General features: G+C 38.0%; 1 protein-coding gene across 1 annotated transcript; it reads right to left on the bottom strand.

The window, feature by feature from the left end:
* Window positions 1-431: 431 nt before the first annotated feature.
* On the bottom strand, window positions 432-22,938 carry pnp6 (purine nucleoside phosphorylase 6). Its single transcript, XM_036585376.1, has 6 exons — window positions 22,829-22,938; window positions 19,236-19,405; window positions 15,400-15,503; window positions 7,309-7,484; window positions 5,812-6,002; window positions 432-3,392 (listed from the first exon to the last, which is right to left on the bottom strand). Exons 1-6 carry the CDS (start codon window positions 22,849-22,851, stop codon window positions 3,196-3,198), a joined length of 861 nt encoding a protein of 286 aa, XP_036441269.1. The 5' UTR covers window positions 22,852-22,938; the 3' UTR covers window positions 432-3,195.
* Window positions 22,939-24,260: the final 1,322 nt, after the last annotated feature.

The following is a 24,260-nucleotide window of genomic DNA, read 5'->3' as shown; positions in this document are numbered from 1 at the left end:
GACGGTTTCATTCCCCGAACGTCTACATATGCAATTATCTCAAATGTCAATCACGTTTCATTGGCTTTCTCATCTGTAAACACTGTGTATGTGTCTCTTCTTGTATACTAGTTGAAGGGTTTTATTCTACTGCTTGAGACGTCAACACTGTAAATTTCACAGGCTTAATAATTCATATCAGCTCTACTTCTGGGACGCGGCAGTGGAATGAATTAATAACGCAGTGAATGGAGTTTTTTTTTCTTTTCATTCAGTAATTTATTATGTGTGTGTAACTAGGGGCGTGGATGCTGTATGTATGGCTTGTATGTCCTGCCCTCAAAACGCACACATTGGAATCATTGTTGGATTACTTGCAGATTGCAACCAAAGTGAGAAAAATGAGAACTCATGTGAAATCAATAAAAGCATACGATAGCTGTTTCATATTTTTATATATTTATTTCAAGGTAATGGCTACAATAGAGTACTCTTGTGCAATACAGAATATTCTGTTACTACAGAAATACAGCAGCCTTCTATGCATTGTAATGTTGGACATTTAAAGACACATAAGCAAAACTAATCAGACAGCATTTTCCAGTTTAATGCCACAGAACACCGCTTGGTCCTCAAGAAAGACACCAATAAAGTTGAAAGAAAGGACAAATATTATATGGTGGAATAACTTTAACTACTGACGTTCAAGAGGTATTTTTCTTGATGGAATATGTCTGTCTGATCTAAGGACACTCACCCTTGGGTATCCTCAGATCAGACAGTTGTTGGACCCTCTAGAAGCTTATGTACCTTAGTTTGTTCTACAACTCTTTCCTTTAGTAACAGAGGTATGGCCTTATTTCCTACATTCATTTCTAAAGTACCAAACATTTCTAATAATTGATCATCTCAAGGCTACTTTGGCTATTAAAACTGAGTTATTACTATAGTTAGGAGGCAGAGGGTGGGGGGGTTACTCTATTTTTCTCAAGGTGAAAAAAAGGGTGGTGGAAAACGAATGCTGCTTCTGGCTGCATGTCTGCTAGGCAACAACAGCGTTGTAACTGTCAGTCAGCTGTGCTAGAAAGCTGTAGTTTCAATACTGTGAACTACCGAAACGTGGTGCTGCTAGCAAAAACAAGCTATTCTAAAAAGTAAAATTTCGGTCTGGGAACATTGCAACTAGCCAAACTCTCCTCCGTTACAACTATCACTAAAGGCCTGCCTTCTCTTTTGATTTGTCAGCACAGAACTTGACTGTTTCGAGTTGTTTCTTATACTCAGGGCCCAGAGCTCTCTTCACAAAACGTAGCCATGCAGCTGCATAAACATGAGACATCCAGCTCAAAAACAGCACGAAAAACATGTAAGTCCAATTGAAAACAATTAAAAAAAGACAACTCGGCTCCCAAAAATGTGTACAGTGTGAATCCCTCTTAGTAGGCTAGAATGTCAAGCAGTCAAGCAGCAAAATGCTATTAGTTAGGTAGTCTTTTGTGAAATATTTCTTGTAGGCACTTGTCTTTGCAGTATGTTTTCTACAAGCATCCACAATGGTTTTCTTTGGTTACAATTACACTAGTATTTGACTATTGTAATCTGTATTGTATTTTTATACTTTTGCTGTAAGAACACTAGTAAGAATTATACTGAAAAAATCAAGTATCTCATGCTTGTGTATTTGTTCCAAGGCTTTAGAATGAGAATGTATAGCATCGACCATTAAAATACACATCAGAAAAGCCTAATGGGTTCTATGTATCTGCTTAAGGCTGACTGTGTGTGTCTAATACAGAGTGTACAGTACAATCTGAAATGTGAAACAATGAACAATTTGTTAGTGTGTTTTGAGAATCCATTGTGTGCACAATAGAGGTCTGCACCTTTGAAACCCAACGCGACCAGGCACAAGTGGTGCTGCTAAATTTGAAACCTGAATCTGCACCGAACCTGCCTGCAGATATGGATCTACAGTGCTGTGTTCGTTACTGAGCACTTGAGTTGATTGACAGAAAATGAACTAAAAAACTTTATACACTTATCTGAAAGCCAAGCTAGTGCATGAAAGTGTTCTGACACTAATATTTCTGGCTAGAAGCTGCTGCAGTCAGTTTGTCAGTGAAGAGACAACATGCCAGTCCTTTTGCTATCATAGTTCTAAATACTACCGCAAGCTCTATACTGTCCATGACAAGAGTGCTTTTAATCTGCTATAACGAACAGATCATAATGGTTCCCTGACTCATTTGGAGTTTTAAAATGAGATTTCTTTTCATTTCATCCATGGCAAAGTTAGTAAGGCTGCCTATGCTGTGCACATACTATGCTAGACCAGAGGAAGATCAGAAGGTGAAACATTAATTAGGCCTATTCCTTCAAATGCAATACAATATACTACATAAAAGATCACTGGTTAAAAAAGCACAAATTCCAACTGGATTGTACGTTAAAAAACTTGATACCTGATAAATTGGGGCTTAGTTCAGGTAGCAGACCTCTACTGCACAGTGAATGCACTTTCCTAAATGCTTGGTTGTTTTAGCAACCACAGTGTTGAACTGGTCTCTTTACTGAAAAAACATAAAACCACCTTAAATGTAGACAATACCTGTAATATTATAAGACTATTAACCATTTTTTTAGATATTTTTATTTTTTTACTTTATTCAAGTAACTTTCTCAAGTTAAATTATTTGGCTAATGGAAATAAAATGATCTGTAAGTGCAGTTAATGACAATGTCATGTGACAAGGTATATTAGTTATAGACTTTTATCTAAGGTCTAATAATGTCATAATATGTAGTGGACACTGTGTAGTAACACTGGTCTTAAAACTGGTCGTTCCACAGCAGAAAGTTGCTGGAAGACTGTCAGTCATGGAGCGTTACCTTAAGCAATAAATATGTGTTGTCTGTAGGTAACCCGCCACCCAGGAGGATAATCAGCTTAGAAAATGTGTGCGTGTTTGTGTGTGTCTGTAGGTAGTCTGTCAGGTAATGATCATTTTAGTCAAATCAAATCATAAAGTGTCAGATCAATGCCAGTTGGTGCAGGTAAAAGATTATAATAAACTACTCTTTACTAATACAATATATTCTGTGATTCTGTCATTAGTGCAATTATATCTTTGCAGCATTCTACATATGCACATTCGCAGTTGCATTTTGTTTATGGTTAAGTAGCAATGATTGCTCAGGCACCAAGGAATGGCTAGGCTACATGTTAGCCACCACATGACTGACCAGCCGCTGGAAGTCTTTAGTGCGCTTGCGGCCGATCTCCAGCACCTCTTCGTGGTTGGCGCGTTCCTCACTGTCATAGGTGATGACCACCTTGTTGGTAATGAGAGAGAGGCCAAGAACACGCAAGCCACAGTGACGTGCCACCACCACTTCAGGAACTGTACTCATCCCTGCAGAACAGTCAGAATGAGAGAGAGAGCCCATGTTTCAGCTGTGATGTCCAAAATTATGCCCTATAACAGAGGTCTCAAATATGAACCTTAAATCCTTAATCCAGGATTTTATAATTATCATCCGGATTCAAAGTCCTCTGTGCTGTAAGGTATACTGTTTGTTTATTATCTATGCTGGTGCACTGTGCAATTGTAAAAGTGCACTGGATGTTTTCAAACTATTATTTTACTCATTTTTAGACACTGCTACAAAATATAAGCTCCATTTAGTAAATAAAGAGGAATAAAAAATAAGTTATTGTTTCAACTTTGTCAACATGAATGGGAATTAACCTATATGAACACTTCTTTAGATGATAGGTGGGGTGGTGGGAGGGAAAGGTGAAACATAAAATTATTGGTTAATATTATTTTTCCCCGCCCGCTAGTTTTCGAGGCTGGCAAAAATGATACGATGAATGCTTAATATGAGTAGGGACATGAACATGAAACAAAGGTCAGTTTTGATTTCAGGTCTCATATTTTTACCTAGCATTTTTATATTCTGTGCTGAGGTTAAAAAAAAGTTACATAGACCAACATATTTTAAGTTGGAATAATCCACTTAGCCATTAGCAATGAAATGTGACCACTATGGCAGAGTGATGAGCAAACCTGTTTCAGTCTAGTGCTCCTATCCAATATACAATGAAAACAATGATTTACTGAACTGATTCAAATGTGTACATCATCTCTATAAATATATTCCATCAGCACATTTATGAAACAGATAGAAGTAAGCAAATCAAAAGACAAATTAGTGATGTAGTATATTTAAATCACATGGAAATGATGTACATGAATCAAATATATTCAGTGCATCACTTTCCTTTATAGTAAATAGTGAATAGCATTTTGAACACAGTGTAAAACTAACTGTGTAGATCCATTTAAGGCTTTTTATTAAGCTGTACTGTGTGAGATTCAACCCTCCTCCATCTGTTGCTAGACTGTTCTGCTATCCTGCAGCTCTCAGCTGTCAGTCCTTATATGACGATAGAACAGAGTGGGTCTGACTATCATAATGCACTAATGTTCACTGAGAAGCTGAATTTTGGGCTGATTTCTTCTGATGAGCCAGAAGTAAAAGCAGGAACTTGGGGAGAAATTAGTCAATGTAGTTGAAGCAGATTTTCAATAAAAGGATCTTAGCTAAGTTACTACAAGCAGCAACACCGCTAGGTTGCAATTACTTTGTTGCTACATAGCTACTTCAAACATTTGAATTTTCAATGTAATTGATGTATTTTTAACCCTTACAATTCATTGTGTTTTCTTGTTTTATCATACTGTTTAAATGCAAATGCGTATGTAATCTCATGTTTACAATATAAATTACATTTGCATTAGGGACCAAAAGTCTGAGGCCACTAGTGAAAATGGGTCTATTTTGCATTCTTTTGTGATTTAATAAATTTTTTTCATTACAAATTATGTTATCAACATAACAATCTGAGTGAACAGTGGAATCTGTGAAATATTTACATTTTAAAAAATATATATTTTCAGAATGTCTTAGTGTTTGTCCTCTATTTGTTTTAATGACAGTCTGTGCTCAAGCTATGATTATTAACAATGACGAAAGCCTCTGATAACAAGATCAGATCCACTTGAGAGTCATCTGAGCATGAGCTTTGGTGGAAGAGATAGGACTGAAAAAAACCCCAATAAAACCAAAACTTGACTTCATGTACAGAGGTCCTAACATGGCCAGTGACACAAATTTGCTTAAATTTGAATAGTGAGTTAGAAACAGTGCAGAGTAGTCAATTTTATCATAAATTTTCTTTGTTTAATTTTTTATTCAAAATTGTAAATCGTTTTGTTGTTTATTTCTGTGTTTAAATGAAAACAACCCTAGATTTTCAACGTGGTCTCAGGTGTAGCCCACTGTACATTTAATTGTACTTATATTTACATCTATGAGACTGTGATTACATAATTTCATAATTACACTCATGAGACTGCTTGCACAACAATAACCATTTATCACAATCAAATCATAATATCTCTTCAACTACTTACAAACACAAAGGAAAGTATACAAAAGTATACAAGTGAGAAATAATTCATATAAAATTGCAACATCACCAGCGAGGGGTTAGCTAAAGGCAAGGAGTAGCTTCCTCAATGCATTTGATTTCAAAGTATAAGGTAAAGACTGATACAATCATGTTCTACAGAAACTCCTTCACACCATTAAAATGGCTGACCTATTTTCCAGTCCATCTTTATTTATGTATATTTCTCTGCCTAAGAAATGCTTGAAATGACAAAAGACAGCAACATAGAAAAAGCACTGTGAAACCTGAAACTCAAGTACCAATTTTTGCACTGTACAACACTTCTGTGGTGAATTTGTGTGTCTTCTACTCACCCACAGCGTCAGCCCCCAGCAGCTGAAGCACTTTACACTCTGCTATGGTCTCGAAGGTGGGTCCAGCCAGCATGCAGTAGACTCCCTCCTGAAGAAAAGAGGAGCAGCCTTGCTCCTCGGCCGTCTGCTTGGTCAGCTGGGCCAAGGCTTTATCATATGCGTCTGACATGCAGGGAAAACGCACCCCAAACCTGCACATACACAACAACTACAGCTTAGTTATGCACGCTCCTCTATTAGAAATAATCAGACCACAGTAATAGCTGTGCACAGTGCTACCCTTTAAAGCAGAGGTGCATATTCATAGCACAATAGAGGAACCAAGAGTCTAACATCAAGAAGGTTCTGAATTATTTATTCAGATTCGTGGAATGCAATGCAGCATTTTTACACATGATTAGATCCACTGTATAGTTTTAAGTGCCCTCTCCTTTAATATTTTCAATTTTGATCTTTTTTATGCAGTCAAGCTTTCCACAGTTTGTTGTCAGACCCTGGAAGAGCTCAGTTGAATGCTGTGAGGCATTTAAAATGTGTTACAGAAAAGTGTTTAACAAGTGTGTAAAATGATTCTCATATGTTAGTGTGCAACTTCACAGATTCCAGGCAATAATTGTTGGGAAAGGGGTTAAAAGATACAGACAAAACAGAACTCCTTTCAACTCCTTACAGCAGGTAAACAGTACTTAGGGCTTTCATGTTTGCACTGAAACATGATTCAAATGTGTACACTGGTTCCACATGAATAAAATCAATTATATCCACACAGTTCTTGTCAAAAGTAAAATTAACAACAGTAAAATGTTTTAATTTATTTTATCCACATGGAAGTGTAGGAGATGGGAGAAAGTCAAGCTCCACTCTTGCTTCAGATCTGAAAAAAACATCAACCGGGTTTCTGTCCATCTTTCCACTGTGAGAAGACAACATAATGCTATGGCTCTGAAAAGATGTGTTTCGTTTACTGAGCTGTTACTGAAAAAAGACAATAGACAAAAAAGAGGGAAATATGCAAATATGCAAAACAAAAAAAGCTGCCTGTGTTCTCAGAACCTCAACGTCACTGAAGGTATTCGGAATTAATTGGATTGTGAGAAGCTGAAAATGCAACCAACTAAGTCTAACACTGAACTTTGGAGGTGTGGAACATGTCCCTGCACATTCCTTTGAAAAACTGAAAGCAAGAATGGAAGCAAATCAAAAGAATGGAGAGGCAAAGCATAGACAAACTTCTGATTGGTAGTATATTAGTGGTATATTGGTAGTATATTATTCCATATGTCAGCAGAAGACAGAAAACTGTGCTGTGATGTGCTGCTGTCCACTAAGAAAACTGTGAATTTCCAACTGGCATGATTCCTCTTAATGAACAGTGAGTAAAAATGAGTTGAGAATCAAGTTATTATTTTCAATAATAGTAGGGTCCTGAAAGATGGATATATCTACAGTCATGTGAGGTAGTGTGCATCATGCTTTTTCAGTTCAACAGAATCTCACTTTTCTTCATTTTGGCCACACAGAGGATTCTGGCCTGCAAAGCCAGGGAAGTTGATGTGGTCTTTGATCATCATAATGTCTCCAACATTAAACTTTGAGTTTATTCCTCCAGCAGCATTTGTAACGATCAGGGTCTCCACCCCGAGGAGGAAGAACACACGCACTGGATACGTTACCTGGGAGAAAGAGGGAGTAAGACTGGATCAGAAAGAGTAAAAGTCAAATTGATTTTGATCACTTTGTCAATAAAACAATCATTACAATTAAACAGAATGTTTATATATATGTAAATATATAAATTTGTGTGGGTGTGTGTGTGTTTGTATACACCATATGGACAAATGTATATGGACACCTACACACTTCACCTACAGGAGCTTTTGTGACATCACATTCTATATTCATGGGCAATAATATGGAGTTGATCCCCCTTTGCAGCTATAACAGCTTCCATTCTTCTGGGAAGCTTTCTACAAGATTTTGGAGTGTGTCTGTGGGAATTTTTGTCCCTTCATTAAGAAGAGCATTTGTTTGGTCAGACACTAATGTTGGACGAGAGGTCCTGCCTCGCAATCTCCATTCTAGTTCATCCCAAAGGTGTTCAGTGGGGTTGAGGTCAGGGGTCTGTGTGGGCCAGTCAAGTTCTTCCACACCAAACTCACCCAGCCATGCTTTTATGGCCCTTGCTTTGGGCACTGGGGCTAAGTCATGCTGGAACAGAAAGAGCAAACTGGTCCCACTAAGTTGGAAGCATACAATTGTCCAAAATGACTTGGTCTGCTGAATCATTAAGATTTCCCTTTGCTGGAACTAAGGGGTCTAGCCCAACCCCTGAAAAACAACCCCATAGCATTATCCCTCCTCCACCAAACTTTACAGTTGTCACAATGCAGTCAGGCAGGTAATGTTCTCCTGGCATTCGCCAAACCCAGACTCGTCCATGAGACTGCCAGATAGACAAGCGTGATTCGTCACTCCACAGATTCGTTTCCACTGCATCAAAGTCCAGTGGCGGCATTGTGCTTGGTGATGTAAGGCTTGCATGCAGCTGCTCGGCCATGGAAACCCTTGTCATGAAGCTCCCAGCACAGTTTTTGTGCTGATGTTAATCCCAGAGGAGGTTTAGAACTCTGCAGTTATTGAATCAGCAGAGCGTTGGTGACTTTTATGCACTATGTGCCTCAGCACTCGGCAACCCGCTCTGTAACTTAACGTGGTCTGACACTTCGTGGCTGAGTTGCTGTTGTTCCTAAACGCTTCCACTTTTCAATAATGCCATTCACAGTTGATCATGGAATATCTAGGAGGGAAGAAATTTCACAAACTGACTTATCGCAACGATGGCATCATGTTACAGTAACACGCTCAAATTCAGTGTGCTCTTTAAAATGACCCATTCCTTCACAAATGTTTGTAAAGGCAGACTGCATGGATAGGTGCTTGATTTTATACACATGTGGCAAAGGAACTGAGTGAAACACCTGAGTTCAATGATTAAGAGGTGTGTCCCAATACTTTGCTCCATATAGTGTGAGTGTGTGTGTGTGTGTGTGTATTGTTGTCACAATATAGCAGAACAGTGGATTCAGATGAAATACATTGTCATTTTAAACCCGCTCTTAATCCAAAATGTGTTCATGATTTATCACGTCTGAAGAACATATAAATATTTATAACACAAACCTCTGTCATATACAGACATTTGTGTGAACAACAATGGACAACACTATGAAAACTTGTTGTAAAGTGGGATTTACAATGATTTTTTCAAAATCTCAGCATAATTCAGTTAAGATGTAAACAAAGTTATTAAGAGTGGTTTGAAGTGAAATGGTGTGTTATACAGAAACTTGTGGACCCCAATTACTTTGCAATGGTGGTGATAGGAAGCAGGGGTCGCAATCTTTACAACAGGAATATGGACATTTTATTTATTATCCGAAACCACCTGCGAACCTACACGTCTTCATGTTTTTATGTGTAATGTTAACGATTGCAACATAGTGGTAAATCTGAAAAAAACATTTTCTTTAAGGCCTTTTTTGCTTTACAATGCCTTGCATGTATGTCTCCACCATTAACAGATCTCGAAACTATCATATCAATGTCAACAACAACGTCTTGGGCATCAGGCAGTGTTTTCAGTACCATTTCATGTAGTAGTTTTCTGTGAGGGAGCTTTCAGAAACATCAAACTCTTCAGACGTCTGGTTCCTATCACCAACACTGTGAACAATTCTGAATAGGTAAGTTTCTCTCTAAAAGGGCATTTCTCATGAAACCACTCTGAATGACTTTATTTAATTTCTAGCCATTTATTTATGCAGACCTTCAGAGGAATTTGTGGAATTCCCCTTTAATGATCTTCTGTGAGTTTCATATGTGTGGATGTCATGTTACAAGCTTTCGATCTGATATACTGGGCGATTCTGAGGAACAGTCAACATTATCAAAATGCTTCTTCCTGCTATAGCTGAGGAGAGGAAGGACTCACGTTATCTTGCAGATCTTGCGGAGGCATCCACTGATGAGCACAAACAAAGGCTTAAACCAGCACTTTGTCTGTTGTCTCAAATCACGTTTGAAAATGTTAGTGGGAAACGTTTAACTACAGATCATAGTTCAAGAGTGAGAAAAGGTCATCTGGTCTTAAGAGTTCAGGAGCGACATTACTGGATTGAGGTGTCCATAGTCAAAGGTTAACCATCTACTTTCTCTAAGCTACACTCATCTTCCTGATACTCCGGCTATGGAAGCCTTAAGGGTCAATGGTTAGATACAGAATAACCTTTGTGTCAGTCTTGAGGTTTATGATTGTCAGAAGAAAGTGTCAACTGATGAATTATTGTCTATCAGTGTGCACTGTCTAGGATTTCGAGGGCTAGATTTTAACCTAAGAAGGCAATCTTGCTTCGTCTTCAGTATTTACAATTTTCCTATTGCAGTATGATTTGTTCACAGTTTAGCAGTTAACAGATCACAGTCTTCTGTATGAATGCTCCTAACAGCATTCATTTAAGTCCAGGAAGTTTGTGTATAACATCTCGGATGCTCATCAATCAAGCCTTCAATGAAGGTTGTGTGAATAATTTTGATTAATGCAGTATGTCATTTAGACTACTGCATCTTAGAAAATGTGCAAATTACCATTTAGCCTCATACATGCCTCTGCTGCAACTTTCATTTTTGTGCTGCAGTTTGTCAGTCATAAACAAAATAATTTAATCTCAGACAAGATGATGCAACAGACACTGGGCTAATATAAAAGGTGAATCACAAGTATATGACATTTGATTGTGTAGCTGATAACATTTTACAAATCCCACATTGTCATAAACCTCTCAAACAGCCCTTTCCTGTAATTGGTAGGTAAGTGCAATTAAATGTAAAGAATGTCCATAACTTTCATTTCTAGGTCTAAAAATAAGACTAAATATTGTCAGAACAAAACCTTTTCAGGAGAAAGAAGGGTAACACACATATATATATATATATATATATATGATTTTGGACTTTTATGTTGGCCTAACAGCAACCATTTTCAAATAAATAAAATACAATAAAATAAATGGAGTTTTGAGTTCATGGAATGACAGTGACAATATGCATTCATCAAATATTCACACTAAGCACTGGTCCTGGGTTGATATTCCCAAAGCAATGGTCCTTTAGCTGATCTAGGATCAGACTCCTTCCCTGCTTAAGTTGATCTTGGTCCCAAAATTAATCCCAGAGCAGAAATCTTCCTATGAGATTTTTGTTTACCATCTTTAAAATTCACCCTGTTGTACTCTTCATTTTCTATTCGTGGTCAGCTTGCTCTCATATTTTTGTTATCTTGCCAATTTACAGGTCTGGGAAGACGTTTGGTCCTATAATTAGAGCCCATATTTACCAAGTCTCTCCGAGTTGATTTATGATTAATTTTTGCCCTTCAAATCTTAACTTGAATGAGAAAGTTCAAAACCAGATTAAAGTTGGCTTGACTAAGCCATTTCTGTGGAATCCCAGGTGGTTGCTAGGTACTGCTGGGATGTTGCTGTGGCCTCCCAGGTGGTTGCTAGGTACTGCTGGGATGTTGCTGTGGCCTCCCAAGTGGTTGCTAAAGTTATGCTAGGCTAATGCTATGGTATCCTAGGTGGTTGCTAAGGTGTTGCTTGGCCATTGCTCCATTATTCCATGTAGTTGCTAAGGTGTTCTGCCATTGCTGTAAAATATTGTATAACAAAGTTTCATGGTTCTGGCTCAAAAACTGCAACTAGAAAAATAAAACAGAACAGTAAGCCAACTTAATTAGGGTTGGAGAGTAAAAGTATATGCATACTTAAATACTTCAATAGAATATTTGTATTGCAATTAATTACTTATACTTTTGAAGACTTCACTTAAAATTAAAAGATGAATCCTACTCAATGGAGTGCTGTGTTTCAACATTATGCTTGCATATTGTTTTGCAGAGCTCATAAACTATAAACCTAAGATCAGGGATGGGGGAGTAGCTAAGTAGTGCGTTACATTTTGTAGCTAACTACAATTTTTTGTAGCTAATAGCTGTAGCCACAACAGTTTTATGAAATGTAGCTAATAGCTGTAGCGCCTACAAATTTTTGTGTAGCTATAGCGATGATTTTCACAACAGGCTTCAGGCAATCCGCGCAAAATCTGAACCATAGAGCGCAGTCATTAACTGGGCTAGCGGCGATTGTGCAATCCAGACTGAGCCGCGGACAGTTCAAGCAAACGGGCACGCACTGATCACCCCTTACTGGTAGGCTTAGCTCAGGGGTCGCAACTGAAATGTTAAGGAGAGCCATTTTGTCCTTTCAACAAAAATGAGACCACCTTTGGAGCCACAACATTTTGTGTCCGTTTTACCATCATGGCTCTAAACATGTCTCAGTATGTGCTAAAGTGCTAGAAATAATTAAAAATATAATATAAACGAAAACTCAGACTTTAACCTTTGGTTCAGCTGTAGCCGCTTTTCGCATCTCAATCAAGAAACTTTTCCGCAACATTCAACTTTTCATGAATGAGGCTTCTCATTCGCCAGCTCCTTGTTCAAATTGTCCCGTTCCACCTTACACGGTGCCTGAGGCGCTAGAATGCAACTGCTGCACCATTTAAGGTGGAATGGGACAATTCAAACAAGAAGCTGGGGAAAGAGAAGCTGCAGCCTTGCGACTTAGTGTTTGACAGTTTCTCGCTGCAGATTAAACATATCAGGAAACCAGCTGGAGTGCTCTTAAATGCAGATAAATCCATTCGTCTACAAATTATCGATGTTCATCCTAAATCTCTCTCTTTGCTGTTTCATTAGCTACGAGCTAGGCAAGATTGTTATCTGTTATCTGTTTAAGAGTCTGCGTGCCAACCTTCAGCGTTAAAGGTTGGTGAATTAGCAGTTATGAGTTAACTCCAGCATTTAAGACCATTTATTGTGAAAACTGTGTGTTATAACAATTTTACAGCAAAAGAGGATTATGCAATTTTACCTAAAAATCTAGTTCTGCTGTGGAGCTGCAACATCTCTGCAGCAGTGGAGAGATTATTCAGGCCTGATTCTCACCCCAAATAGAGCCAGGGTCACTGATGAGAATTTTGAGGCTAAAGTGTCGCTAAAGCATTGTTGAACAGGACTCTGAATGTCATGTCTGTATATCTTGCTGAAATGTTTACATTGGAGCAGTTTTATTTGAACAGTTGACAAAGTTGATAAAATTGTTTGGTTTGTATTTGGTTATTCTTGTTGATTTTTGTTAGGAAATTGACTGGAATGATTGACTTTACCTTTAATCTAAATTTTTGTTGGATATCACGCCTTTGGTTCTGTAAGTTTGATTGTTGGTTACACTTAAACTTACCTTTTGGTGATCTTTTTGTATATTTGCAGCTTTTCAGTTGTATGTTTCTTTCTGGCACATGATTAATTCAGTGTCTTGTTCACACTGTCAGTTGGGCTTGTTTGGTGTGTCAGGTGGAGATTCACAAACATTCTGACAATCGCGCTTTGAAAGTAGCTAAAATGTAGTGCACTACTTTTCAAAAAGTAGCTAAGAAGTAGCCACTACTTTTTCTGAAAAAGTAGCTAAATTGTAGTTGGCTACAAATTTTGGGGAAGTAGTTACAAAGTATCGAACTATTAATTTTCCAGTGGCTATCTCAAACCTGCCTAAGATCAGAGTGAACTACAAGAGAAAGTGCCAGGCAGAAAATGACTTAGACTCAAACATTGCATTTAAATTCATTCTAAAATTTAAATAAACTACATTTATTTCACATTATTTTGCTAGACTTAATTTTACTTGTTCTTTATACTTAGATTCATTGTTGTGCAGATATTTTAATACATTAATCCAAGTGGATTGTAGGATGTTGGACGTTCAGGTTTACCAGAGTAATAGTCCACCAGGCTGTTTGTTTTAACCCTGGTGAAGGATTTGTGTATTTCCTCCACTGCTGATGCAGACACAGAAGCCTGAATCTCAGGTCAGATTTCTTTCTCTGGCAATGCCCAGGTTCTTATAAATGACCCATGCTTCTCAGCAGACTTTGGAAGGACTGTGCTGCACAAGGTTGCAATTCATTTGCTTAAATCCATACTCTGATTTTAGATCTTTAATCCAAATCTGACTGAAACTTGTGCCTGGATTTAACTTCTAAAGGCCCCATGTCTTAACTTCAGACTTTGCTTTGTATCTGCAAACTAGAAAAAGACACGTCTATGTTTTCAAAATAAAGGTTAACCCTTTAAGTTCAATGTAAGTGGTCATTTCGAATGTTTCATCTACTCTTCTCTGCTAATAACATTTCTTAATGCTTATTGTTCCTTTATATTAGTTTCTATAGATAACTAGTAGCCAGCTAGCTAATGCTAAATGCCACGACATCAGCTTAGTATGAGCAGCTAATGGAAGCTGCCTCACTAAGCTAATTCAAATTCACACTACATACAATTTCTATTCTGTTTTTTAAAACAATAACATTACAAAATGGCTGGAATGCTGTACTGCTTGTGTTGGCCTTGGTTCAAGGCCTCCACCATCAGTAGCAGTAGCTAGATGTAACAACATAGCTTTTTCCTAGGATTTTAATGTGATTTAAAAACACAGCAAGAATGACTATTGCTTTCTCAATGGTTTAGCAATAATGTGTAGGTTTAGTCTGCCTCTTTAGCATACTGAAGAATGACATAAATAAATCATTTTTTAAGATTTTATATATTTTCTTTTATCTATATATGTTTATTTTTATCTATGTTTTATTTATGTATTTATCTTTATTTTGGCACATTTCATCAAAAGATTCTGAATGTATTACCAAACAATGTCAAATTAGAGAAAAGCTACAAGTGGAGCTAAAAGCTTCTTCCAATTTCTTTGACAGTTACCACATATTGATTGCAGTTTAGTAGCATGCAAAAGCATGGGAACCCCTCATCAGCCCCTGGTCAGCCCCTGGTGATTTTCTTTGTGAAAACACGCACACATCCTCTACACAGAACACTCTTGCACATTTTAATGCAGTTTCTGTTGATTTACTGAATGTAATTTATTGGGGGTAACAATTTAACATTTTCACGTTTTTGTTAACAAATAAATAAAAATAATGCATTAAATTGGCAGAAAAAAATGCTAATTTTAAGCTTTTTCACTGTAGAGGATGTGTTAACTTATTTTCACTTAGAAAATCACAACTGTACGTGGTTGTTTGAATGGGTGCCACAGCGTGTATGAATGTGTAAGGGGGGTCCAGAAACTTCTATTCCTGCGCTTCATTTTCAGTGCAGAATTCCTTTGCTCAGGTGTGTGTAACAATGCAACTGTCATAAATTCCAGATAGAAAACACCTCTCGTGACAGCCCTTGTGAAACACTTTTTCCTCTACCCAGGCCTCTTGGGAACCTTTAAATGAAAAGCAGTAAAGTAATTAAATAGCTGCTGTCTATGAATAACTCTTGCTCTTGTAGATTTGCTATCACTCCTTCGCATTGAACTTTGCTGAAGTCTTTTGTTTTGCACATCTTCTGCTATCCCTGCTGGACAGATGGGCTGATGGGGCATAGTTACGGTAAATGAGGAAGATACTCACTGTAGCAGTGCTGTAGCCTTCGTAGAAGTGGAAGCGGCCCTGCATGCACACACACTGCTTCCCTTTCAGCCCCCCGAAGACCAGCTGACCCGCATGCCCTTCCACTGAAGAGACAGAGAGACGGATTAATTAATGGTTGCAAATGTAAGTAGTTATCAGACATACAATAAGGTGAAGGGGGCAAAGTTGGACTGTTATTCCATTCACTCTTGATTAGTTCGCACATTATTACTCCAAATAAAGTTGTGACACTATACAGATATATTAGAGACCTGTGCAGCCGAGGGCATCATTCTATACATACTGCTGTACTGGCAACCCCTCTCCACACTGAATATGAATGAAGTAGGAATGATTGTCTATGGACGTAATTTCAATACTTTATCATTTAATGCAGATATAACAAAAATGCCAAGTTAATAAATTTTTGTTTTCAACAGTAACCAATTTTAGGGTTCTAGCAAGACATTTGACATGTATCAATGTAAAAGCTTTACTTTACTTTAAATATTAAGAGATACGGTAGCTTGTGCAAGTATCATCTACGAATACTCGAAGAATCATTAAATAAATTAGCTAGCAAATTTGCAAATTTTCTCTGCAAATATTAGCTGAACTTATTAGCTTATGACTTTTTATGACAATTTATTTGTTTAGCTCAGTGAGTAATGATCCTGGGCAGCTTACACATATGTGTAATTTATAAGAAACTACAGTTCACTATTTATTATTGGCTCAGTTGTTAAGACTATTTTTAAACTTTTAAAATGAAAAAAATGCATTGTGTTACAGCATATCAGATGTTATTTTCTGTAGAAAACAGAAAAGAACCTTAGATTATATTACATACACTCTTAAAAAGATGGTTCTTCAAGGGGTTTTGGGTTCTTTAGTAAAGACAATGGTTCTATATAGAGCCATGAACACTCAAAGAACAATTTGCATGCTTCAAGGGTTCTTTGTATGGTGAATAGGTTCTTCAGATTGATAGAGAATGTGTTGAATGTGGTTCCATATAGAACCTTTTTGAACATAGTTTGAGGGGGTTGAGGTTGGAGAGAGGTTGGACAGCTCTTCTGCTGAAACAATTCTCCTCTTAAAGGAGCAAACACCTGCCCCACAGCGAGGTGGAAGCCAATGTCAAAGAAATTTTGGAGTGGCATCTGGGGAGGCCAATCAGATTTCAGGGAGGACACTGGCGACCCCAACCACCCATTTAAAACTGTATATAAAACCATATACAACACATTTTCCATCAGTCTGAAGAACCATTTCACAACGCAAAGAACCATTTAAGCATGCAAATGGTTCTTTCAGTGTTTGTGGTTCTATATAGAAGCACTGTCTTTACTAAAGAACCATTGAAGAAACAAAGAGTGTATCTTAGAGAAAAACACCTTTACAAATCAACATTTACTTCTAGGTAGTATTTGCTACTGATACATATACTGTAGCCCTAAAAAGTATTTGGACACTTTAAACATTGGTAATCATTAATGAAGTTATATCAGTTACTTCATAAAATGTTTAACAAAATAATATGTGTTTCAGAGAGAAACATTTTAGTCCAACATTAAACTGATAGTAGAATCTTTGCTTGAATTTCAACAAGACTGCAGTAAGAATACTGTAAAGCACAGTGTTCACTGATGGGATCTTGAACTCAGAAAAGAACAAAGCTGTTTTGGATGAAAACCTACAGAGGAAATAACAGCATTGGAATGCTCTGTTTAAAAAATGCCACTTGATTTTGTTTCCTAACACAATAACTTATTACTGTGGTGTCAAACTAAATGTAAGAATTTATTAACCTCATTCATTTTTTATACTATGAACTTGTTTTTCTAGTTTAACCCTTTGAACCATCTGTAATTCCAGCCTAAAGCCCAGCTACTCACATGCTTTTGCTATGACTCTGCAATTGTAGGTCTCTTGTTCAAATACAGCTTTTAAATGGCGAGTTCCATTGGTGGCTGTCTTGATAAAAAGAATAGTCATATCCAGTTACTGCCATAGAAACAGTGTGCATTGTGTCATCGGAGGGAAAGCCACACCCCACGTGGAAGAAAACATTCCACAAGTTTTAAAAGGGAGTGAATGAGAAATTGCAGGACACGGCATCTTAAATCAACTTTAACATAAAATGTCAACACCAGCCTATTTCAATACCCATCCACTTGATGAAAGGGCTAGATATGTAGCTAGAGAAACTATTACCATTACCTTCATTATTATCTAGCTAGCAAGCTAACCTAGAGAAAGCTAAGGTAGCAAGAATCTAAACAGCTTAACTAACTACTTAATGAAGTATTGGATACTACCTGACAAAAAATGTTCATTGCACACCTAGACGTGGATACTATCAGCATCCCAAAAGTCCCTGTCTGTTGATAGCATAAGCCAACTATGATGTCTTTTTGGCTCCGTTTTGCATCTTGGAATCCTGTAAAACCTTAAATCACGTTTTTGATCTTATTTGTCACACAACTCACAATGCAACAGCTTTTTGGCATATTTGCAATTTTAATTCAAAATCAATAAAGAGAAGTGAGCCATGCAAATCAATGGGAAGTGCAGAGTTGTTTTCCCCCCACAGTGTGGGCGTGGCCTAAATGTGCACTGTCTCTATGGTGAATTTGTTTATCACTGAAGGATGTCTAGTCATAGGTAATCAAAACACTGCACTGGTATGGCAATATCAGTAATATCAGTAACATAGGCACCGGAGAACACCTGGAGGGCCCAGTGGTTTCCAACACTGGTCCTGGAGAGCTACTTTTCTTCAGAGTTTAGTTCCAACCTGTATCCAATAAGCTGCCCTGCCATTTACTTAACTCTAGTACATCTGATCCAGCCATCGGGGACTTGGGAAGAGGTAGATTAGCTTGAGCAGCAAATTGTGGGTGGAACTGAGCTCTGCAGGAAGTTAGCTCTCCAAAACCAGGGTTGGAAACCACAGCCTTCGGCTGACTAAGCTGATCAATGCTTGCGAGAGAACTATGGATAAATCAACTAACAGCAAACTAACAAAAGCAACAACAAAGTGGAAAATTACAGTTCCCCTCAAAACAAGACGTAACATAGCACTATGGGATCGAGACGGCCACAGTTGCAGAGGAGTTGGAGCATGTAGCCACTGTTGCTCTCACTAGACATCAGTGATAAAAACTGGAATTCACCCTATGGAAATCATGAAATTTTCATGTTCAGCCCTGTGTTCACATGACAAAAATAATAATAATAAAAAATAATGTAACTGAATTACTAAAAAGAATAAGTATATTCTGATTAAGCTTTCTTGTCCAATCATGTATTAAAATAAAAAAAAACACTGATTTTAAATAAAAAAAAACTTTCTTTAGAGTCAATGAGACAAATGTGACTTATCATGATTAACTATACAAAATAATGTGATTAATTTTGATTATTTGTTTTAAAAGTTTGACAGCCCTAGCTCAAATTATTTTAGGGCCATTGTATGAGTGCTTTGCTAAGCTTAATTCTGACAAACGAGAGTTCAGAGAAAGCAGACAGAAATCTCCAGTGCATGTTCAGATGTTGATTAACTGTGGCTGTGTGTTAATATGTTAACATGAAAGAGATCTGACTTGCCTTTACAAGGGACTGTCACAATGACATAACAGCACACAGAATTACATTTGTTTCTTTCAAACAACACCCACTCTTCACATCAAAAAGTTGTTTCAGGAAGAGAAACAACACAACAGGAAATCCCAAGCTAAAACAAATTAGATAATGCTGTTGCAAACTAAATCTTGAGGATTGTGACCAGTAATCAGCCTGAGATCACAAACTGTCAGCCCACTTCCACCTACCTGTACTGCGAGGGAAATTGGGGATGTCCTTATAAGGAAACGCAGTCTTGTTGTCCAGCAAATCGGCCAGTCCTCCGAGGCCTGTGCCACAGATGATTGCCACTTTGGGCCGGATGTGTGTATGAGCCAGCAACCAGTCCGCTGTCTCTTTGTACTGCTCATACGTATAGCTAGAGACAGAAAAAGCCATCATTTCCATTATTAAACCTGATATATACTCAATCTTGAGTTCCAGAGTTACAAGCACACCGCTTTTCGTGAGAAGTGTGCACTCAGGGCTAGGTTTTAGTGCAATCTGTGCTCTCACTCAGGGTGCATGAAGCATGAGGACTGACGAGTTGTGCCGAGCATATAAGGTGCCAGTATAGCCTCAATTGTAGTTGACTGACTGGTGGTTAAGAAGCACATAATGTAGCTGTCAGTAACATCTAGTTTACACCCATTCTCCAACCCCCACCCACACACCAACACATGCGCACACAAACGCTCCCAAAATGCACCAAGACTCTACAGAGAAATGAGCTGTCAACTGCAGTGACCCTATCAAGTCCTCTTGGCAGTTTCATAGAGAAAAAAGAATAGGCTTAGGTACAAGCCAGGAGAACAGCACTTACAACACAGATAAATAGACCAGAACTCAGTGGAACTCAATGGAAGAATATTTAACCCCATTCTATTCTATTCTATTCTATTCTATTCTATTCTATTCTATTCTAGTTAAGAACACTGAAGAGTATATTCAGTCCGCCCCCATTAAATGATCACTAAGTTGCTGTAGCTCAGTATTGTTCTCTCTATGTACTCGATTGAAACCACTCTGTTTATAAGTGACCGTAGCCATGCAAACAGAACAATAGGCATGTGATTAAAAAGGTAGGAAGACACATGCACTGCTTCAGTAATTGATTAATGTTGCAAAATAGATTTTTAATTTCAATATGACTACCCCGGTTAATTCAAGGTAAAATAAAAAATAGTACTGGTAAAAGTAATAGTAGTAATAGTAACAATAGTGGTAGAAATGGTAGTATTTATAGTAGTAGTAATAGTAGTAGGAGGAGTAGTCATAGTAATTGTAATAGCAGTGATAGTAATATTAATAGTAGCAATAGTAGAAGAAGTAATAGTAACTATTCTCCTGAGCTGAAGACTTTGTGTTAAACAGTGACATGTGATATGTAATAAAACCAGATTTTGAGGTAAGAAAATAAAACCTATATTATATCTTGGTAAGCACTCATATTAATGGAGGTTAAGTGTGGTCTAAATCAGCAGTTTCTCTAGGTTAATCCTATGTGAAAATCTAGCAGTACCATGATGACCAGGATATGGTGCGTCTCGTAACACACAACATAATGGAGAGAAACTTACCAAAGAACAATAGGCCCTCTAGTATTTCTTACATGAATCCACTCAGGAAAGATAAACTTTAACTCTTGTAAACTTTAACTTAGTGTAAATTTGACTTCATCCTACTTTATCTGCAGCTTCTCTCTTTAAATAACACAAATAAATGATGTAACGTGTTTAAAATGTTTTGGTTCCTGCTTTGAAGAGAGATAAAGGGACTTTTTTTTCATGTCTTTTACCTCAGTAAATTCTCATCCTTCACCTACTGTTACAATCTACCCCACAAACTTTCTGCATACCAATTTGCTCAATTTGTGAGTAAACAGTAGCTTTCTATACTATTAATATTTGCAACAGTTAAATATGCGTATCTTGTATGAAAGTTTGAAATGTACAGCACAAACACTAAGCACAAACACTAAGTTATAGAGACTGGTACAACTACTGTTACAGTCCTCCCTGGTCTCTCCTAGTAGTAGTAATAGTGGTAGTAGTGAAAGTGGTAGTAATAGCAGTAGTAGTGAAAGTGGTAGTAATAGTAGTAGTGAAAGGGGTAGTAATAGTAGTAGTAGTGAAAGTGGTAGTCATAGTAGTAGTAAATGTGGTAGCAATAGTATTAGTAGTGAAAGTGGTAGTAACAGTAGTAGTAGTAGTGAACATGGTAGTAGTAGTAGTGAAAGTGGTAGTAATAGTAGTAGTAGTGAAAGTGGTAGTCATAGTAGTGGTAAATGTGGTAGTAATAGTATTAGTAGTGAAAGTGGTAGTAACAGTAGTAGTAGTAGTGAACATGGTCGTAGTAGTAGTGAAAGTGGTAGTAATAGTAGTAGTAGTGAAAGTGGTAGCAATAGTTGTAGTAGTGAAGTGGCAGTAATAGTAGTAGTAGTGAAAGTGGTAGTAATAGTAGTGAAAGTGGTAGTGACAGCAGTAGTGGTAATACATGTAGTAATAGTAGTAACGTGTTTTGTGCCTTTAGTTGGATTCTCATCATTGAGACTATTTTAATAGTGACTGTATCTGAGCCCACTGTAATTGACCCCAGCGACCTGGTTGCTTATTCATAAGACAGTGTTCCAAAGGAAACGCATGCCTTTTGTTTTGTGCTCATAAATGCTCGTCCCCGTGTGATTTAGAAACCATAAAACTTCAGTCATCATAAACGTTTATCTCTGACTGTTTTACAGTCTGCTTTAAATCTAACTTGGGACTGGAGCAGCCAAACCTGGAGGCGAACTGGACAAGTGGAAACATAAAGCGTGTTTAAGTGTACAGACGGCCGAGTGCGTTTGGGGGCTGTGTTTGGTCGTGTTTATTCGAGCACCACTAGAGGCGATGTGAAATGGAGGCAGTGGGCTGGAGGAGGGGGGACGCTGTCCGTGGTGCTAACACACACACATACACACACACACACACACACACACACACACTGCGGCCTCAGCACTTTGGATTCAGGACAGATTTCACAAAGCTGAGCCTCTGACTGATCAACTGCGTGGTAAAAGCCCTCACATGGGACGATTACCAGCTGACCACGCCGGCCACTTCACTATTGCTATTGCTTTGGGCACACCTCTGACGCAAGGTTTTTGTTCAGCTTTCTGACCAAAACCTCAGAAATAGTCACAGTTTGAAGACTGTAGGCTGTTTTTCTCAATGACCACTTCAGCTGAATGTGGCCATATGTGCGCGTCCCCTTTAAGGGCGTGCTCCAGCCTCGGAGAGCAGCTATTCACGAAGCAGGCTAGTAATATATCGTTACGCTTAATGACTGTAATCAGGTGGCATTATGTTACCAAACTCTACAGTTTTGGTATTATAATATATTTGGATTGACAGCTAAACATTTATTTGTCATTTAATCATTTGTATGTTAGCTTTTTTGACGGGACTTGGACAACTATAGTCATCACAATCAGAATGGTGTTGTTTAGCAATGGCACATCAAATACGTCTCATATTTCACCAGGACAGAAAACGTAACTGAGCTCATTTAAAAATAAACTGACGTTTCGCGCGTCCTCGCATTTTGACCGTTACGTTGTGGTCTGGATTAAACCACACAGTCAGCAATAAACAGCGAGGAGCTTTTGCTTTCCACATCAGCCGTCGATCTCACTAGGTGCTCTTTTCTTTTATTATTACTGTTTATGTCGATGACTTAATACCTTGATTAGGAACAGATTCGTTATACAGGATAAATTCGTTTTACTGAACGCAGGTGGACTGTGACTGGTGCCTAATCTTACCTGCACTGGCTGGATGCTGACATGTCCGCAGCGGCTGGCGAGCGACCCAGTGAGGGGAAATGGCTAGTAAACTGAAGAAAAAAGAGCGGTTTAGACTCTGTGTAGCTCACCCTTACTCGCCGCTTACAGTAGCCTGCTTAGTGGAGCGGTCACACGCACATATATACGCCTCGGTGTGGAGGAGAGTGAGGTGGCGTGATGGAGGAGGAGCTGCCCGCCTCGCGGTTTCTTTGAAAGGGGCTCGTCGTGCTAATCCAATTTTCTGACAGACTGCGCCGCTCGCTGACCCGCGAGCAGAGAGCCTGGAGAACTGGAGAACTGTCAGCCGGCCAGCAAATACTTCAGCGCGGCCTCACCAGCACTGCAGCAGCATGGACATAACAAGTCAGCCCTTCAGCCTGCCCTGAGTAATGTGGCTAGTGTATTATACGGCCGATACTGATAATTACTAACAGTGGTATAGTATTTCCAGAGGTGACACTTACTCAGTTAGGCCTATATGTAACCTACTCAAGTAAAAGTCTGATGGATTTGTGCATTCTTGAATATTTTTAAATGTATAATAGTGTAACCTGACTTTTACATTTACAATGACATTTAACTAGTTCACATTTTGTTACTAATTGTTTTTTTTCTGTTTATTTTACTATGCTGCACTATTGCTTTGGTCACACCTCTGACTTGAGGACTATCGTCTATTTTTCAGCAAATTCTTTTTTAAACTACTATAAAACATGTAGGTTATACACAGTGAGAAAGTAAAGCGGGGGTCCGTAAATCATTTTTTGACTTGATGCTTTGGTACTACTACTAAGATATTTTTGAAAATGTACCTTTATTTCTATTTTCATTTATTTTTTTATTATTTCACTGAAATAAAAATACCATTACTTGTGGATTTAGGCTACTTTACCAACCTTTACCAACCTGCAAAACTGCATACTGCCATGCTAAATATTACAACATTACAACAACATTAACACAGAAACAAAAGATAAACAGATAGCTTAGTATATGCGTCCATATACATAGATACATGCACATCTATGCCTGCATACCCTTACTAACACAATGCTAACACAAAAAAATTGCTGGAGTTAACAGAGTGATGACATAGAAGGATTAATCTGCTGTCCTATCCTAGAATACATTACAGTATGGATACGTAGGCCTACACTATTAATACTGCTATTACTACTCTTAAAACTAAAGTTTCCTGAATTATATGAAATGTACATTATATGAAAGTTCTTTAAAGGTGCACTATGTAAGACTTCTTTTGTTAAAATTTAAAGAAGTAGCATTGCTGAGACAAAAGAAAAATAAACATGCTAAAATATGGCGTTTGTGCACTGCTGAGCCTTGTAGAGCCTGAAACAATCATTTTAAAGCCAGAGGAGTCAGATCAGGTTTTGCGGGAGTTTTGGGGCCA

This window comes from Colossoma macropomum, unplaced genomic scaffold (genome assembly GCF_904425465.1).
Source record: "Colossoma macropomum unplaced genomic scaffold, Colossoma_macropomum, whole genome shotgun sequence".
Classification (NCBI taxonomy): Eukaryota; Metazoa; Chordata; class Actinopteri; order Characiformes; family Serrasalmidae; genus Colossoma; species Colossoma macropomum.
This window is presented reverse-complemented; position numbering and strand designations above follow the sequence as displayed.

What these genes read in the sequence shown, in the direction of transcription:
- pnp6 (XM_036585376.1), bottom strand. Translation starts at nt 22,851, where the DNA reads ATGTCAGCATCCAGCCAGTGCAG. An exon ending in TCAGCATCCAGCCAGTGCAG is followed by an intron (nt 19,406 to 22,828) that starts GTAAGATTAGGC and finishes TTCTGTCTCTAG; the next exon opens with CTATACGTATGAGCAGTACA. An exon ending in GCTGGGGGCTGACGCTGTGG is followed by an intron (nt 3,393 to 5,811) that starts GTGAGTAGAAGA and finishes ACTGTTCTGCAG; the next exon opens with GGATGAGTACAGTTCCTGAA.